This window comes from Cnephaeus nilssonii (genome assembly GCF_951640355.1).
Source record: "Cnephaeus nilssonii genome assembly, chromosome: 2".
In the NCBI taxonomy this organism is placed as follows: Eukaryota; Metazoa; Chordata; class Mammalia; order Chiroptera; family Vespertilionidae; genus Cnephaeus; species Cnephaeus nilssonii.
In genome coordinates, this window is record NC_137073.1 from 16,918,654 (window position 1) to 16,935,264 (window position 16,611).

Genomic DNA, 16,611 nt, shown 5'->3' on the forward strand with positions numbered 1-16,611 from the left:
TTGAGAAATCAATTGACTGTAAATGTGTGAGTTTATTTCTGCATTCTCAATTCTCTTCTATTGATCTTTATATCTTTCCTTATGCCAGCAACACACTGTATTGCTTACTATAACTTAGTAGAGAGTTTTGAAATCTGCAAGTGTGAGTCCTCCAACTTTGTTCTTTTTCAAGATTGTTTTATGATTCTGAGTCCCTTGCATTTGCATATGAATTTAGGATGAGATTGTTGATTTCTGCAAAAAAGAACCAACTGGCACCCTGGCTGGTGTGCTCAGTGGTTAGAGTATCACCCCTGCACACCAAAGGGTTGTAGGTTTAATCCCTGGCCCAGTCAGGGCACATGCAGGAGGTGACCAATCGATGTGCCTCTCTCACATTGATGTTTCTCTCTCTCTCTCTCTCTCTCTCTCTCTCTCTCTCTCTCTCTCTCTCTCTGTCTTTCCCTCCTCCTCCCTTCCATCTCTATGGGAATCAATGGGTAAAATATCTGTGGGTGAGGATTAACAACAACAACAAAAGAACCAACTGGCATTTTTATAGGGATGCTATTTGTTCATTTATTTATCAATCAGCTTTATTGATATGTAATTCACATACCATACAATTCACTCATTTAAAGAGTATACAATCCAATGGTTTTTAAGAATTGAATGTATACAACTATCACCACAGTCAATTTTAAAATATTTTTATCACCTCAAAAAGAAACCCTGTACCCTTTAGTTATCTCCACTCTATTCCTTCAATCTTCACTCCACCCCCAGCCATAAACAACCACTAATCTACTTTCTGTCTCTATAGATTTGCCTATTCTGGACATTTCATATAAATGGAATCATACACTATGTGGTCTTTTGTATTTGGCTTCTTTCACTTAGCATAATGTTTCCAAGGTGCATCCTTATAGCATCAGTACTTCATTCCTTTTTGTGGCTGAATTGAATAATAATCTATATTATGAGTATATCACCACTTTTGGGCTATTATGAATGAAGCTACTATAAACATTCATGTACAAGTTTATAGATCTATGTTTTTATTTCTCTTGGGTAAATCACTAGGAGTGGACTTGCTAGGTCATATAGTAACTCTGTTTAATCTTACGAAGAACTACCACACTGTTTTCTATAACAGCTGCATCATTTTACATTTCTACCAGCAGTGTGTGAAGATTCCAGTTTCTCTACATCTTTACCAACACTTACTATTATCTGACTTTTAATTCTAACCATCCTAGTGGGAATGAATTGGTATCTCATTATGATTTTGAGTTGCATTTCCCTGATAGGTGAAAGGTTGAGTGGTCGGGGTCGCACACCTATGACATGAGGCCGTAATGTATCAAAAGAAATTTTATTTTAAGTGTCTGGTTGGAGATGGGCTGAGTCCGAAAAAGGAGTCAGCACCGACTGAAGGGGGAGGCAAGACTTTTATAGCTTCTGCTGGCTGCAGGCAGTCTCTGCTGACACACAGAGCTTGACTGGCGGGTCTTGTCCTTCGTTCCTCCTGGTGCCAGGTGTCTCCTGGTTATCTAGGTCGCCAACGGGTGGTCCGTGAGGTCCGAAAGGTTGGCGACCGCTGATGTAGGCTATGCGGAGCTCAAAGCAGCAAGCTTTCTGCAAGATATCTACTAAGGACAATAACTTTCCTCTGCCCTGTTCAATTCTCTTTTACCCTTTCAGTGGGTAATGATGTTGATCATCTTTTCATGTATTTATTGGCCATTTGTACATCTTTGGAGAAATGCCTATTCAGATCTTTGCCTGTTTTTAATTGGGTTATATAGAATATTATTATGTGTTACTGGATTCAGTTCGCTAGTATTTTGTTGAAGATTTTTGCATTCATATTCTAGTTTTCTTGTTATGCCTTTGTCTGATTTTGGTATCTGGCCTCACAGAATGAGTTTGGAATTTTTCTATTAAAAAATTGTGGAGAATTATATTAATTCTCCTTTAACTATTTGCTAGAAGTCAGTGGTAAAGTTATCTGAGCCTGGGCCTTGCTTCTGTGCTATTTTATTATTATGATTTCAATCTCGTCATTTGTTTAGGTCTTTTGAGATTATTTCTCCATAAGTCAGGTTTGATAGTTTGTCTTTCTAGGAATTTGTCCATTTTAAAAAATATATATTTTATTGATTTTTTACAGAGAGGAAGGAGAGGGATAGAGAGTTAGAAACATCGATGAGAGAGAAACATCGATCAGCTGCCTCCTGCACACTCCCTAGGGATATGCCCGCAACCAAGGTACATGCCCTTGACTGGAATTGAACCTGGGACCTTTCAGTCTGCAGGCCGACGCTCTATCCACTGAGCCAAACCAGTCAGGGCAGGAATTTGTCCATTTTGTCCAACTTATCTAATCTGTTGCCATACAGTTGTTCACAGTATTCCTTTATAATTGTTTTAATTTTTTAAATCCTCATCAGAGGATGTGTTTTTATTGATTTTTTGAGAGAGAGAAAGGGAGAGGAGGAAGTGAGGTAGGGAGGGAACTGCAACCTAGTAACCCATGACCCTTCGTCGGTGCACTGGGCAATGCTCCAACCAACTGAGCCACACCAGCCAGGGTTACAATTGTTTTTACTTCTGTCAGGTCAATAGTGATGTTCCCTCTTTCATTTCTGATTCTCGTAATTTGAGTTTCCTTTTTTTTTTTTCTTGGTCAATCTAGCCAAAGGTTTGCTAATTTTGTTGACCTTTTCAAAGAACAGGCTTTTAGTTTCATTGATTTACTCTGTTATTTTTTTATTCTCTAATTCATTAGTTTCTACTCTAATCTTTATTGTTTCGCTTTTTACTTGCTTTAGTTTTAGTTTGTTCTGCTTTTTACAATGTCTCAACGTGGAAGGTTAGGCTATTGATATAAGAACTTTCTTTTCTGTTAATATAGTCACATCCAACTAAAATTTCTCTCTAAGCATAGCTTTAGCTGCATCCCACAAATTTTTGTGTTGTGTTTTAATTTTAATTCATCTCAAAGTGTTTTCTAATTTCCTTTGTGATTTCTTCTTTGACCCATTAGTTATTTATGAGAATGTTGTTTCATTTCCACATATTTATGAATTTCTAATAGCTTCTTCTGTTATTGATTTCTAATTTAATTCCACTGTGGTCAGGGGACATGTTTTGTATTATTTCAGTCCTTTTTAAACTTACTGAGACTAGCTCTATGGTCCACCATATCCCATAGAATATTGTATGTGTGCTTGAGAAGACTGTGTATTCTGCCATTGATGAATGGAGTTTTCTATAGATGTGTTATGTCTGATTGGTTTACAGTGTTGTTCATATCTTCTATTTCCTTGCTGATCTGTCTAGTTGTTTTATCTATTATTGGAGATACAGTGTTGAAGTCTCCAACTATTCTTGTTGAATTATCTATTTCTCCTTTCAGTTCTATCACTTTTTGCTTCATGTATTTTGGGGCTCCATTGTTGGGTGCATATATTTACTGACTATGTATTCCTGATGGATTGACCCTCTTGTCATTATAAATGTCGCTCTGTCTCTCATAACAATTTTTATCTTAAAGTCTACTTTGTCTGATATTAATATTAGTCATTCTAGTTCTCTTTTGCATACTGCTTGCATGGTATACCTTTTTATATCCTTTTATTTTCAACTTATTTGCATCTTTGAATCTAAATATGTCTCTTCTAGACATCATGAGTTTGGATCATGTTTTCTTATTCATTATATCAATCTCTGCCATTCACATTTAATATAATTAATAATAAGATGGATTTCTGGCCCTGGCCGGTGTGGTTCAGTTGGTTGGAGCATCATCTCATACAGGTTGTGGGTTCAATCCCCGGTCAGGGCTTATATAGGGCCCATCAATGTTTCTCTCTCATATCAATGTTGTTTCTCTCTCTCTCTCTCTCTCTCTCTCTCTCTCTCTCTCTCTCTCTCTTCCTTCTCTCACTAAAAAAATCAATAAACATATCCTTGGATGAGGGTTAAATTTTTTTTTTATTTTAAAAGAAGGACTTCTGCCATTTTGCTATTTTTTATTTTTGTTAGCTGAATGCCTATGCACTAGACTTTTTATATACATTATCACATTTTTATACCCATTTTATGATTGAGAAATCAAAAATTTAGAAAGGTGCAGTAGCAGCTCCAGTCAGTGGTGAAACTCAGCTATGAGCCTAGCATTTCACCATCAGCTCTTGCCTGGACCAGCTCCTCACTGGTCATCCAGCTTCCCCTGTTGTCCTAAGATCAATTTACACATGCAGCCAGAAGGACCCTCTAAAAATGTAGATCCAGCCCTGGCTGGGTGGCTCAGTCCATTGGAGTGTCGTCCCATGGACCAAAAGGTTGCGAGTTCAATTCCCGATCAGGGCACATGCCTGGTTTCGGGTTCATTCCCTGGTTGGGGCATGTCCGGGAGACAACCAATCAGTGTTCTCTCTCTCTCTCTCTCTCTCTCTCTCTCTCTCTCTCTCTCTCTCAAATCACTATAAAAATAAAAATAAAAACCTATCCTGACATGAGGATTAAAAAAAAGTAGATCTGATCATAACTCCTTTGCTGATCTCCAGTGGCTCCCACCAAAGGGCATGAGGTGCTTCATAGTGAGTGGCTCCTGGTTAATGAACACATGCAAACACAGGGTTGCTTCCTTCCCACCTAGGCTATTTGAGAGCTCAGAGCACTGTTGATTCAACTGTCATTTGTTGACTTCTGAGTATATTCCAGGGAAGGCCTTGGGATAGCAAGAGGACTTCTTGGACCATGGCAGTCATCAGAGAACTTCCACACTTTACTTGGCTTCTCCCCCAGCCACACCCAACTTCATGTTTTTTTCCTCCTCTCTCCCTCTTCAGTCTATGAAGACCATGCAGGATTTGCTCACCGACATTAATACACTCAAGTCTGCCACTGAAACCCTCAGGAAGGATGTGGACATGCTGAAGGACATGTGGAATAAGGTAGACCCTCCCCAGCCTCCTCCAAGCTGGCCATGCTGCTCAGACCATTGGTGGTTGGGTGATGGGATAAATCTAAGGCCACGCGCCCCTGGGTCCAGGTGAGGCTGGATCCCGGGACTGGGTGAGGCCGCACACACCTGGGTCCGGGTGAGGCCACGCGCCCCTGGGTCTGGGTGAAGCTGGATCCCGGGTCCGGGTGAGGCCGTGCGCCCCTGGATCCGGGTGAGGCTGGGTCCCGGGTCCGGGTGAGGCCGTGCGCCCCTGGATCCGGGTGAGGCTGGGTCCCGGGTCCGGGTGAGGCCGTGCGCCCCTGGATCCGGGTGAGGCTGGGTCCCAGGTCCGGGTGAGGCTGCGCCCCTGGGTCCGGGAGAGGCCACGCGCCCCTGGGTCCAGGTGAGGCTGGATCCCGGGACCGGGTGAGGCCGCACACACCCGGGTCCGGGTGAGGCCATGCACCCCTGGGTCCGGGTGAGGCCACGCGCCCTGGGTCCAGGTGAAGCTGGATCCCGGGTCCGGGTGAGGCCGTGTGCCCCTGGATCCGGGTGAGGCCGGGTCCCGGGTCCGGGTTAGGCCGTGCCCCTGGGTCCGGGAGAGGCCACGTGCCCCTGGGTCCAGGTGAGGCTGGATCCCGGGACCGGGTGAGGTCGCACACACCTGAGTCCGGGTGAGGCCACGCGCCCCTGGGTCCGGTGAGGCCGTGCGCCCCTGGATCCGGGTGAGGCTGGGTCCCGGGTCCAGGTGAGGCCGTGCGCCCCTGGATCAGGGTGAGGCTGGGTCCCGGGTCCGGGGGAAGCTGGATCCTGGGTCCGGGTGAGGCCGTGCATCCCTGGATCCGGGTGAGGCTGGGTCCCGGGTCCGGGTGAGGCCGTGCGCCCCTGGATCCGGGTGAGGCTGGGTCCCGGGTCCGGGTGAGGCCGCACACACCCGGGTCCGAGTGAGGCCACGCGCCCCTGGGTCCGGGTGAGGCTGGATCCCAGGACCGGGTGAGGCTACACACACCTGGGTCCGGGTGAGGCCACGCGCCCCGGGGCCTGGGTGATGCTGGGTCCCAGGTCCGGGTGAGGCCGCGCGCCCCTAAGTCCGGGAGAAGCCGCGCCCCTGCATCCGGGCGAGACCAAACCAGAGGGAGTCGGACCTGCATTACCACCATTTGTCCACCATCCAGAGCTGAAAAGTCAGTGCCGACATGTACACATAAGGAACTGGTGGACATTGAAATTGGGTCTCAAAAGAACTGTTGGTCCAGAAAGAAACTTACTACAGACTAATTCATTTGCCTGTCAGCATAACTACTATTGCTCGTCTCACATTCGGTTCTTATAAGTATATTTCTAGTAACACATAATCTCACTCATCTAGGGGAAATGATGAACAACATAGACTGATGAACAAGAACAGACCCAGAAACAAGGAGGCATCGATCGGACTGTCGGGCCTCAGAGGGAGGGTGGGAGAGGGTGGGGTAGCGGGGAGAGATCAACCAAGGTGTGCATGCATACAAGCCTAACCAATGGTTAAGGACAACGAGGGTGGGGGCATCCGTGGGGAGGGGTGGGGGCATCCGTGGGGAGGGGTGGGGGATGGGAATGGGGGGATGAGGACAAATATGTGACACCTTAATCAATAAAGAAATTAAAAAAAAAAGGATAAATCTAGGAAGCCCATTCTTAGTCAGAGGACACAGCCATCGGGGCAGGAGATGGGGACTGACATGGTCCAGCCACTTGGCCCTTCCCACTGAATTCTCTGTGGCTTCCGCCATGCTGTGCTCCTCAACATGCTATTCTCTGACACCATTTGTAAGTGACAGAGTCTTAGTTCATTCTGGCCTGATGTAAAAATATTTCTCTCTTTTCCGTGTCCAGCGCGGCGAGAGAGCGGGTCCAGTTCCTGAGTAGAGGAGCTGGGGATTGAGAAATAAAAGAAAGAGACAAGACACAAAATGGGAGGAAAAAGCTGGGAAGCGGGTGGGACCGCTACCCTCTTCTGCTGGAGAGACAGAGACCCAGAGCCCATGCAGCGTGTTTATTTTATACCCACAAATACCAGGAAGTTTCACCAAAAGTCAAGACAAGGGAGATTATTTGCATTCTTGAGTAGGCCCAAGCATTCCTGGTGCTTGACCGGATTTACATATCAAAACACACTCCCCGATACCTGGGCTGAAATGAAGGTCAAGCTGATAACACCCTTGCCTTTTTGGCAAAGCGCATGGCTTTGCCGGTCGCCTCGGGTTCAGCTGACAATTTAGAGAAATGCCCATGTGCCTTCCCAGGCTCTCTCTACACTGGCCTAGGTAAAATCAGATAATTTATTGTCTCATTTACTAAAAAGTACAGGAATGCCTTCAGGTACAGATAGATCTAGGTGTTCATACCACATCAATACTTCTCTCTCAGTGATGATTTTCCTCTGGGTTGGCTTCATATTCATGTAGGTATGTACTCCCTAAGTCTTGGCTACTCTAGGTTTATTTATGTTCCATTAACTTAGGAGAAAGAGGGCACCTCTTCCTCTTTTAGAAAGCTCTGTTTACACTGAGACATAGAATGAACCTAGCACGGCCTACATGCTAGCTCCCTCTATAGCCACAGGACATCAACCCAGGAATGTTCTAACTCTTTATATATATATATATATATATATATATATATATATATATATATATATATATATATATATATATATATGATTTTTTTACAGAGAGGAAGGGAGAGGGATGGATAGTTAAAACATCAATGAGAGAGAAACATTGATCAGCTGCCTCCTGCACACCACACTGGGGATGTGTCCGCAACTAAGGTACATGCCCTTGACCAGAATCGAACCTGGGACCCTTCAGTCTGCAGGCCGACACTCTATCCACAGAGCCAAACCGGTTAGGGCAAGGATGTTCTAACTCTTTACCATGATGTGAAAGGACATGGAATTTCTGAAGTGTGAGCTCATAGTTGGGGAGTCGGAACTGGGCTCAGAAGCCAGCTCTCTACACCCGCAGGTTGGTATTGTGGCTGAGGTTTTACAACTTGCCTCCAAATAATATGATAAAATTATCATCTTCAATGCACAGGTCAGTGTATGCATTTGATCATCATGGCAACTGTAAGAACTTTAATCTTGGGCGAGGTAGCTCCCATCTGAGCAGAAAGGGCATTGTCATGAAACACTAAAAAGGACCCTTGAACAAATCCATTTGAGAAGCAATGCCTCCTCAACCAACCTCTTAGAGATTCTTTATTTTTAAATTCTTTATTGTTGAGAGTATTACATATGTCTCCTTTTCCCCCCATGGACCTCTCTTTGCCTGCTCTCGCCCCCTAGCACATGGCTTCACCCCCCTACTGTCTTTGTGCATTGATTATGCTTATATGCATGCATACAAGTCCTTTGGTTGATCTCTTACCTCCCTCTCCCACTGTCCCCTGCCTTCCCTCTGAGATTTGATCGTCTGTTTGATGCTTCTATGTCTCTGTATCTATTTTTGTTCATCAGTTTATGTTGTTCATTATATTCCATGAATGAGTGAGATCATGTGATATTTATCTTTCTCCGACTGGCTTATTTTGCTTAGTGTAATGCTCTCCAGATTCATCCATGCTGTTGCAAATAGTAAGAGTCTTTCTTCTTTTTTAAAAAAAATATTTTAAAATTTGATTTCAGAGAGGGAAGAGAGAGGGAGAAAGAGAAACATCAATTATGAGAATCATTAATTGGCTGCTTCCTACACGCCTCCTATCAGGGACCAAGGTTTTACATGTGCCCTGACCGGGAATTGAACTGTGGCCTCCTGGTTCATAGGTAGACGCTCAACCATTGAGCCACACCGGCTGGGTTTGGAGGTCCTTAATGTATTTTTGCCCAATAAAAGCTCTGAAGAGTCCTGCAGTACAAAAACCCATTGAGTGCTTTTTAAGCCCAACATTCCCCAAACTTTTTTGCCCAGGGGACTCTTTTCTACCCCTTTCTCACTCACTGGGAAACACTTTTTCTTCCTTCTCCAACTCTTAGTCACCTAGTGCTAAGTCCTTGTATTTGAGCAGTGGGAGAAGCAGGGCTGGGACCAGAACTTACACTCCTGATGCATGGGTTTGGCTTATTTGACAGATACACCCGGAACGCATAAACACTTTCTTTGATGATTTAAAAGTGCAGAACCGGAAGATGAATGTGCTGCAGCGGGATGTGGTGAGAGTCTCGGTCCCATCCTCCCTCCCTGGTCCCCTGACCTCTAGGCCCAGGGGTGCTGTGCATGGGGAGGGGTAAGAAGGGGAACACAATCTGGAAAGGCCCATTCATTTGCAAGTATAGAGGGCAGTGTGGACAAGGGAACCACATCCAAGGGTATCACAACCTCCAGGTTCACATGCTTTATTTCCAACTCCTTCCTTCACTCCCAGACTGCTCTCCAGAACAAGATTAGCGCCATCCCCAAACCTGACGACATGGTACTCTGGAGTAGCCTCCACGAGGCCTTGTTCACCCCGGTAAGTGAAGGAGGATGGAGGAAGGGGAAGTAGGTGGGAGGGAACAGACAGGATGATTGCTGAGCTGGTCTGGTGCAGCCCTGGCCACCCCAGCTCCCTTTTCCACAGGGAACTGTTCAACAGGGAGCTGTTTCAGAACAGCTGGAAGAGTCTGATGTGTGGAAAGTTACAGAGAAGCTCCCAGAGCCTGATCTTCCCCAGACCACCATGTTCCTCGAAAGTGCTCGTCCCAGCCAGATCTCAGAGGCCGTCCAACGCCCCAGGTCCTTGGATACCGTTTGGCATTACCCGGTCCCTGGGCAAGTACAGAAGGAGGAGTCTGCCCACAAAGTTCCTCTCACAGGGGCCCAGGGGTTGGGCCAGCCTCAGGCACTCGAGCCTGGGCCAGCACCCAAGCCTGGACCTGAGCCTGATTCTATGCCGAGGCCAGAGCCTGAGTCCATGCCTGGCCTTGTACCCAAACTAGGGCCCAGTCTGACACCTGGGTTCATACTACCACCTTGGCCTAGGTTCAGACCAAGGACTATGACCAGACCTGGGCCTGCATATGGACCTGGGGCTACATTTGGACCTGCCCCCGGAATTGAGCCTCTCCTCAGACCTGGGCCTGCCCCTGGACCTGCGTATGGACCTGAGACTCCGTATGGACCTGGGCCTATGTATGGACCTGGACCTGCGTATGGACCTGAGACTCCGTATGGACCTGGGCCTATGTATGGACCTGGGCCTGCCCCTGAACCCACACCCCCTGGGCCTGGGCCTGAGTTTGGACCTGGACCTGGTCCTCCCTCTGGGCCTGGGCCTGCCCCAGGCCCTTGGCCCACACCACCAGGATTCTGGCCTATACTGTCAAGAGCCGTGCTTTCTCCCAGAGGCTTGCCTGCACGTAGCAGTTGGCCTTTCTGGGGCTTAGGTCACTTCCAGCCTGGCCCAGGCCAATTGGACCCCCAGGGTTTCAGGGCCCCACCACCGGCCATGGAGCCTGGCTCAGCCTGGCCTTATACACAGCAGCCACAGGGTCGCGAGGCAGAGATGCACCAGCTCCCATCTCTCTCAGAAGGTATGGAAGAAGATTATTCACAGTCCAAGAAAGTCTCTCAGGATGGAACCCCTGCTGCTCAGACCTCCAAAGAAGTAACCCCTAAGAGTGCCCGGACCGCCCTTCAGCGGATGAAAACTACTGCTGCCATTGCAGCTGCTGCTGCCGCCGCCTATGCGGCTGCTGCGAGCTCAGCAGCCCGGGCAGCCGAGAGCGCAGCCCTGGTCGTCAAGGATGCCCCTGCCACTAAACTGGCCTCTGTAGCAACAAGCATGGCCGCAGCTGGACCCTTAGGAGTCTTTGCAGATGTTGTGGGTGCTGGGTCTTCCCGTGGGGCCTTAGCCTCCACTGATGACGCCGATATGATCTATGAAGAGTTCTTCACTTCTCCGCTTGCTGCTCCCTTCGTCGCTCCTGAAACCGGCCTGTCCCAGGCCATGCTGGTCGCCAAACAGGCTGTAACCCCAGAAGACAAGAAGAAGGCCGTCAAGTATTCCATGAGCCACATAGCCCAGATACCCATTAGACACGACTCCCTGAAAGAAGAGCTTGACCAGCTGTCATCCAGCATGCAACATCACATGGCTCATCTAGGTAGGCCCAGACTGGCTCTGGGAAGTGTGGTAAGGGCTCGGGCCCTCCCCAGGGCCTTCAAGCAGCACCTCCTCTCCTTTGTTTAACTGCCCCAACAAAATCTACATTCAGCCATTTGCCATTCATTACTTTGGTGTAAGCATTAGCCTCTTACTAGTCTAGTCTATTCTTTACAATGAATGTACAGTAAGGTCTTACCTTAGGAGAGAGGGGCAGTTATAGTCTAAAGTTTGTGCTTAAAGAGGAAAATTACATGTCAAAATTACTCTTGAAAATCTCCCTTTCAACAGCCCATAAGACACAGTGTTGTTTTTTTGTTGTTGTTGTTGTTTTTTTAATATATTTTATTGATTTTTCACAGAGAGAAAGGGAGAGGGATAGAGAGCTAGAAACATCGATGAGAGAGATACATTGACCAGCTGCCTCCTGCACACCCCCCACAGGGGATATGCCCGCAACCAATGTACATGCCCTTGACCGGAATCGAACCTGGGACCTTTCAGTCCGCAGACCGACGCTCTATCCACTGAGCCAAACCGGTTTCGGCAAGACACAGTGTTTTGATAAGTCCAGATTCCCATAGTGTCCAACAACACTGAACAGCCCCCAGATGAAACAGTCAGTTTGGGATTAAGAACAGCTGCCTGGTACACATATGTATCCTTAAACACCACAGTCACATTCTAGGTGTCAGTGGGACCAGTACATTTATGCTCCCATTTCATGCCCATGATGGGCATATGCGCAGTGATGATAGAGGGGCACAGTGGCCTACACTAGCGGTTCTCACCCTTGAGCTCACCTCAGCACCCCCTGGGGTGGGGGGGGGGCCTTGGTGAAGCACAGACCGTGGGGCCCACCCCAAGAGTTTCTGACTAAGGCGACTGAGGGGGTCACAATAATGTGCGTTTCTAACCCTTCCTGGGGAAATACTGCTGATGCCGCTGGCCTGGGAACCTCCTCTGAGATCCATTTTCCTACCCTCTGTAAATCATTACCTTGCTGTTTTGCTCTCTGCCAAGTACAATAGTTGGATGGATCTAAGTCCAACCCATGTGTGGCACCACCCCTGATGGGCAGTGCTGTTCACAAATCTTGAAAAGAAAAAGTAGAACATCACTTAGTTACAAAGAACCACATTGATATCAGTGAACACTGGGGCATGGCTAAGATTCTAAATTTAATTTAAAATGTAAAGCCATAGTAACCCAAATTCTACCTCTGACCAGCTGTTATTTTTAAGGAAACTGTTGTTAGGTTATAAACATGTCTTGGCTGCAACTTTCATACATTCATAGTTCTGTCCTGTACATTCGTTTTTGACCTCTCATCTGGAACTAGATATAGCGTGTCTATTTTTTTATTACCCACCTCCTCTTTTGTTAAATCTTTCTTTTTATTTTGTGGTGAATAACTTTCTTCTAAATAAGGTACTTCATAGTTTTGCTCAGGGTCATTTTGGGGAGGGGAGTAAAATTCGGAGAGTTTTCTCTAGGCCTGCTCTAATATGATAATCTGGAGACACTCGTGGCTGTAGAGCACTTGAAATGGGGCAAGTTTAAGTTCAGATGTGCTCTAAGTGTGAAGTGCACAGTGGACATTGAAATCTTAGTATAGAAACAAGAATGCAAAGTATCTCAATAATAATTTTTATTACATACTTAAATGATACTATTTAGATATATTGGGTTAAATAAAATATTTTATTAAAATTAATGCACACATTGCCCAGCCAGCATGGCTCAGTGGTTGAGCGTCAATCTGTGAACCAGGAGGTCACTTCGATTCCCGGTTAGGGCGCATGCCGGGTTGTGGGCTTGATTCCCAGTGTGGGGCAAGCAGGAGGCAGCAGATCAATGATTCTCTCTCATTATTGATATTTCTCTCTCTCTCTCCTCTCTCTCCTCTCTCTCTCTCTCTCTCTCTCTCTCTCTCTCTCTCTCTCTCTCCCCCTTTACCTCTCCTTTCCTCTCTGAAATCAATCCTATCTAATAAAGAGGTAATATGCAAATTGACCATCACTCCAACACACAAGATGGCCACCCCCATGTGGTCAAAGATGGCCACCCCCATGTGGACACAAGATGGCTGCCACAAGATGGCCAGCAGGGGAAGGCAGTTAGGGGTGACCATGCCTGTAGGGGAGGGCAGTTGGGGGGTATCAGGCCTGCAGGGGAGGGCAGTTGGAGGGGACCAGGCCTGCAGGGGAGGGCAGTTAGGGGGAGAGCAGTTAGGGGTGACCAGGCAACAGGGGAAGGCAGTTAGGGGCAACCAGGCCTGCAGGGAGGGCAGTTAGGGGGGACCAGGACGGCAGGGGAGGACAGTTAGGGGCAATCGGGCCGGCAGGGGAGGACAGTTAGGGGCAATCAGGCTGGCAGGGGAGCAGTTAGGCATCGATCGGTCTGGCATGGGAGTGGTTAGGGGGTGGTCAGGCAGGCAGGCAGGCAAGCGGTTGGGAGCCAGCAGTCCTGGATTGTGAGAGGGATGTCCGACTGCCCATTTAGGCCTGATCCCACCTCAAGGGGTCCCAGATTGGAGAGCGTGCAGGCAGGGCTGAGGGACACCCCCCGCCCTGTGCACGAATTTCGTGCACTGGGCCTCTAGTAAAAAAACAAAAACAAAAACAAAACCAGCCCTAACGGTTTGGCTCAGTGGATAGAGTGTCGGCCTGTGGAGTGAAGGGTCCCAGGTTCGATTCCTGTCAAGGGTATGTACCTTGGTTGTGGGCACATCCCCAGTGGGAGGTGTGCAAGAGGCAGCTGATCAATGTTTCTCTCTCATTGATGTTTCAAACTCTCTATCCCTCTCCCTTCCTCTCTGTAAAAAATCAATAAAACATATTAAAAAAAAACAAACTCAAACCAAAACATTATTTAAAAATAAGTAAATAAAAAATAAAATTAATGCACACACAAAACAAAAACAAATAAAAATATTTATGTTACTTGCATCTTTTTAGATTTTTAAAATGTGACTACTAGAAAATTTTAAATGACCTCAAAGACCCCAAGCTCACAGCATAGTATTGCTCTGTTGGACTGCAGCACCACCTCAGACATTTCATAACAGAAGCAGGTGGCGGTCTAAACAAAGCATCTTTCTCCATTCCTGCCTCCAACGGTCATTCCTCCTTTGCTTTCAGCTGATATGGGAAGCTCTTCCAGGCTTGGGATGACAGTGGACATACTGCAAGAAAAGGTTGGAAACCTCCAGAAATCCAGGTTACAGGTCAGTGTCCTGGGCAGAAAGAGCTTTTATTAAGATGATGGTGCAAGGCAAGCTGATGGCAGGCTCTATGACCCAGAACCAGATGCAGCATTTGTCCTATAGCTGAAAGGAGGCCAGGGGAGTGAGGGGTGAGAAGGCAGCCGCAGCCCCTGGTACTGCTCCAGCTGGTGCAGGGGTCCCAGGATGTGGGTGAGTGTCCCAGAGTTGTTAGGATGGCAGGTTGCGGGAGGGAAAGATGGCAGGTTTAGGGGGGGCGGGCAGATGGCAAGTTGGAGTTACACAGGTCTGGTACACTCTTCAAGCCCCATCTCACCCATGGTGGCCTCAGAAGCAGAGGCCTTGAATGTCTGTGTCTCCCCCTTTTAGGAGGAGGAACTTGAGAGAGTTTGGGGCCACCAAATAGCGGTGATGAAGGATCACTACGTCATTCTGGACAGGGCAGTGGAAAAGATCTATAATCGCCTGGAGGAGTTTAAGGTTCGGAGGTCTGGGTGGTCCCAGTGGGCAGCTGAGGGGATAATTATTCATGGGGATATTTAGACCTTCTCCAAGGTTTCACAGGTGTACCAAAGGCAGGGGAACCAGCGGCCATTTTCCTGTGTGTAAATTACACTTCAATTAGAAACAAACGCGACCCACAGGTTGAGAACCGCTGCTGTAGAGCCTAAGACCATCGGAAAACACAGATATTTACATTAGGATTCACTAACAGTAGTAAAATTACAGTTATGAAGTAGCAACGAAAATAATTTTATGGTTGGGGGTCACCACAACATGAGGAACTGTATTAAAGGGTCGCGGCATTAGAAAGGTTGAGAACCACTGACCCAGACAGTGTCCCTCTTTTTTAAAAAAAAATATTTTTATTGATTTCAGAGAGGAAGGGAGAGGGAGAGAAGATGGAAACATCAATTATGAGAATCACTAATCGGCTGCCTCCTGCACACCCCCTACTGGGGACCGAGCCTGCAACCCTGGCACAGGGCAACAGTGTCCCTCTTGTTAACCACTGGGTCACCCACCCCTAGAAGGATGCCTGGCGTAGAGTGAAGGCTCAAAATGTGCTGAAAGAATCGAATGAATCAGAGGATTTCTTGCACCAACTGTTATATTCATAACTTCCCCCTAAACAACCTCCTTTCTGACCGAACAGTGCCAAGAGGCCTTTCTGGAACAGCGGAGTTGCTGACATGAAAAGTATGGAAATGATACAGAACCCTTACCTGGGGCTCACTCCACCAGACACATTCTCCATGAGCCTGATGTGTTCTGACTGCTGAGCTGGACCTCAGGACCAGTCCAGTCTGTGACGTGTCCCAGACATTTGGAGAAGTCATTCCCAGAGTAGAAAGAGAAGAAATTTCAAACAGAACCAACTGAGGTGGTTTCCATGGGAGCTTCTGATTACCAGTCAGGGGGCTATTGGTGGGATGCGTTAGGATGCAGGGGGAAAAAGGGAGAGGACCCACACAGGGAAACTCAGAAAAAGAAATCATACACGGGGAGCCAGTTCCCAGCTTAAGTGCAGGTGGGAGGGATAGGTTCTGGACTGTGTGTGGACAGAGGAGACTAGGGTAATAGGATCAGACCTTGTGAGTACCCAGATCAGTAACATCAGCTCCTGACAACTCTGGGCCCTCTTTTCATCACGGCTTCAAAGAGGCCAGATTGCCGTGTCCTAGGGATATATTGGTTCCCTTACTCAATGGAGATGAGCCAGTTCATTCAACATGTCTGATGTGTGTACCCAGCACTAAGCCCTGCCCTGCACGAGGGGAGGAAGGGTCATAGTATTTGTCTCCAAGTAGTTATTGCTCATTGAGAGAAACTCCAGAGGATGAGGCCCAACCAAATAGCACCAGATGGAGCAAGGCAGTCTTTGTCTTGACTACCTTCCTGTCCTTTGTGCCAACAAGAAAACATTAATTGCTTATAAAAGTTAACCCTTGCTCTAACTGGTTTGGCTCAGTGTATAGAGCGTCGGCCTGCGGACTGAAAGGTCCTAGGTTCGATTCCGGTCAAGGGCATGTATCTTGGTTGCGGGCACATCCCCAGTGGGGGGTTTGCAGGAGGCAGCTGATCGATGTTTCTAACTCTATATCCTTCTCCCTTCCTCTCTGTAAAAAATAAAAAAAATATATTTTTTAAAAAAAGTTAACCCTTGAAGGGCCTGGAAGAACAGGGCTTGGTATAAAACACATATTTCATTAAATATGTCTTAAATGAACATGTGCAAGAGATCAGCAGCCCCTATTGAGCCCTTCCAGTAGAGAAATGAGGGCATGCAGACACATCTGGGATAGGTGTTACTGCTTTATCTGGA

At 47.1% G+C, this 16,611-nt stretch overlaps 1 protein-coding gene across 1 annotated transcript in view; it reads left to right on the top strand.

Annotated features, from left to right (window-relative positions):
- The window catches only part of LOC307110365 (uncharacterized protein C16orf96), a 35,768-nt gene that overhangs the window by 3,788 nt on the left and 15,369 nt on the right, over nucleotides 1–16,611 (top strand). Inside the window, exons 2-8 of the mRNA XM_079789473.1 lie at nucleotides 4,839–4,943; nucleotides 9,048–9,128; nucleotides 9,341–9,427; nucleotides 9,536–10,191; nucleotides 10,387–11,060; nucleotides 14,203–14,288; nucleotides 14,655–14,765. Coding sequence (XP_079645599.1) covers nucleotides 4,839–4,943; nucleotides 9,048–9,128; nucleotides 9,341–9,427; nucleotides 9,536–10,191; nucleotides 10,387–11,060; nucleotides 14,203–14,288; nucleotides 14,655–14,765 — 1,800 coding nt within the window. The remainder of the gene's footprint in view (nucleotides 1–4,838; nucleotides 4,944–9,047; nucleotides 9,129–9,340; nucleotides 9,428–9,535; nucleotides 10,192–10,386; nucleotides 11,061–14,202; nucleotides 14,289–14,654; nucleotides 14,766–16,611) is intronic.